The sequence below is a fragment of the Cariama cristata genome, unplaced genomic scaffold (genome assembly GCF_000690535.1).
Source record: "Cariama cristata isolate BGI_N322 unplaced genomic scaffold, ASM69053v1 scaffold22791, whole genome shotgun sequence".
NCBI lineage: Eukaryota > Metazoa > Chordata > Aves > Cariamiformes > Cariamidae > Cariama > Cariama cristata.
In genome coordinates this window covers 26,462-28,580 of record NW_009599037.1, presented here as the reverse complement: position 1 = coordinate 28,580, position 2,119 = coordinate 26,462, and the positions used below count along the sequence as shown (strand labels likewise).

The following is a 2,119-nucleotide window of genomic DNA, read 5'->3' as shown; positions in this document are numbered from 1 at the left end:
CTCTCCCGGGTGAGTGGTGGCAGGGGAGCCGGGAACTGAGGGGACGCGAGCCCCCGGCACATGGGACGTGGTGGTGGCCCTGCCTGCACCCAACACTGGGGCACATCTCTGAGGACAGGGAGGAACTCATTCCCGGGGAATCCAGGAGCTCCCGGGGAAGCACTGTTGGGTTTTTTGCTTTCAGCAGCCTGGGAAGATCCAGGACCAGTCCAGCTCCATGCATGGAGACATGGGCTGCCTTCCTCCCGACCTGCTTTCCCCCATCCAGAGCAGAGGAGGGATGCCGACAGCTGGCTGGCCACCAGCCCAAGCTCTGTCCTGGCTTGTACCACCAGTTCTGATCATTTCGTGTCTCCCTAGGGTGCTCCAAACCCCAGCACCCAGGCAAGGAGGACCTGCGGTCCCAGCACTGGCACAGTCAGAAGAGAGATAAACCTTCGAAGTGTCCTGCTTCCCCTGGCTGCTGGGCTCCTCCCCAGATCACACCCACAACGGAGCGGTACAAAAGCCCCCCCTAATCCTGCTTCCCCCAAGTCTGGGCCTTGGGATACTGTGCGCTGCCCAAGAAGATCCCGCAGGGAAGGTGGGCGGCTCGGATCCATCCTGCACAGCCCTGTGATGCTGACCCACCTCATCCTTTGCTGACCCGAGCATCTTTCTTTGTGGAGGCTGAGCTCAAGTCCAGGTCTCTGGAGCACCTGGAGTGGGTCCTGCAGATGGAGGAGCCGGGAGCAGAGCAACACCAGAAAGCCCAGGGAAGTCACGGCAAGCCCTGATTTCCCCATGCCCGGTGCTGCTTGCGGAGCACAGACCTCTGGCATCTTCCCCTGCTTGCTGCCCGTCTGCTCCAGCTCAGGGAACAAACAGGCCCATTGCGATGTCCCAGTCCCCGCTCTGCCCCCAGCTCTGCCCCCAGTGTCCCCTCTCAAGACCAAGGTCAAGACGAAGAAAGCCCCAGTGTCATCACCCCACCAGGCAATGGGGCTGATGGAAAGGAGCCCTCCTGGCGAGGGAAGGGGCAGGGAGGGGGGAAGGAACATGGTTAATGCCCTCATTTGGGGACTCTGTAAGTGCCAGCCTGGACTCAGGAAACCGAGGACTTCCCAAGGAGCTGGCTGGAGGTACCAAGGCAGATCTGCTACCCAAACTGTGCTGTCTGCTCCCCAAGAGCTGTTCCGCAATGGGCTGTCCCCAGTGAGTGAACACAGCCTCCGTGTCTGCCTCGCTGTCACCCTGGAGTGTCCTCGGGGAGGTTCTGCCCCTTCTCCATCCCTATTGTCCTCTGTAACAAGGGCGATCGCAGTCCTACATCTCCTCGCGTGGACTCACAGAACCACAAGGGGTACAGAGGAGAAGGGGAGATGTTCAAGCTGGTTGTGGCTTGCCCTAGGAGAACCTATGGGTTTTATTATTGGCATGAGGTGCAACACATGCGGCAGCGTCACTGCTATCGCACCAGGTAGTCCTTCCTAAAGGTATGAGCTAAAAATCACATCCAAGCAGTCGATCGCCCTTGAATGCCTCAATGAAGGCTCCTGCTCATCCCAGGGACAGATCCTTACCTGTGGAAGTGCTGAGTTGAGTTGCCTCTGGAGCTGGTCACGCTCCCGTAGGGTCTCCTGCAAGCGGCTCTGGGTGACAGAGAGCGTCTCCCGGGTCTCCCGCAGGGTGTCCAGCAGTTTGTCCCTCTCGTCCAGCATGTTCACCATCAGCTGCTCAAAGTCGGCGTCCGCCTCAGAGCCCTGGGGGGGACCCAGAGGGTCCCCCTCGCTGATGGTGGGCATCACCTCGCACATCATGGCGAGGTGCGATGGGTGGGCAAGGGTCCTGAAGGTGTCCGGTGGGATGGGTGGTGGGTGCTGTTGAGCCGCGGGGCCCCGCTCACATCGCTACAGGCTCCCACAGGTCAGGGAAGCCAACACGAGAGGGGGCAATGGGGTGGTGAAGGTGGGGGGGATCCCCCATCCCTTCTTCTTGGGTGCTAAGCAGAAGCTGGCATGACTCTGGCGGGGATGGAGGGACCTCCTTGGCACTAACAAGGCCCTCACAGTCTTAAATCCCTCCGCTTGGTTGCTTGTCACCGCCAGGGTCCCTTGTGTCACCTCTGTGATGACTTTCG

At 60.4% G+C, this 2,119-nt stretch overlaps 1 protein-coding gene across 1 annotated transcript in view; it reads right to left on the bottom strand.

Annotated features, from left to right (window-relative positions):
- Positions 1-1,799, bottom strand: part of LOC104168831 (liprin-alpha-4-like) — a 31,239-nt gene extending 29,440 nt beyond the window's left edge. The window contains 1 exon segment of the mRNA XM_009709555.1: positions 1,563-1,799. Coding sequence (XP_009707857.1) covers positions 1,563-1,799 — 237 coding nt within the window.
- Between the last annotated feature and the right edge of the window lie 320 nt (positions 1,800-2,119).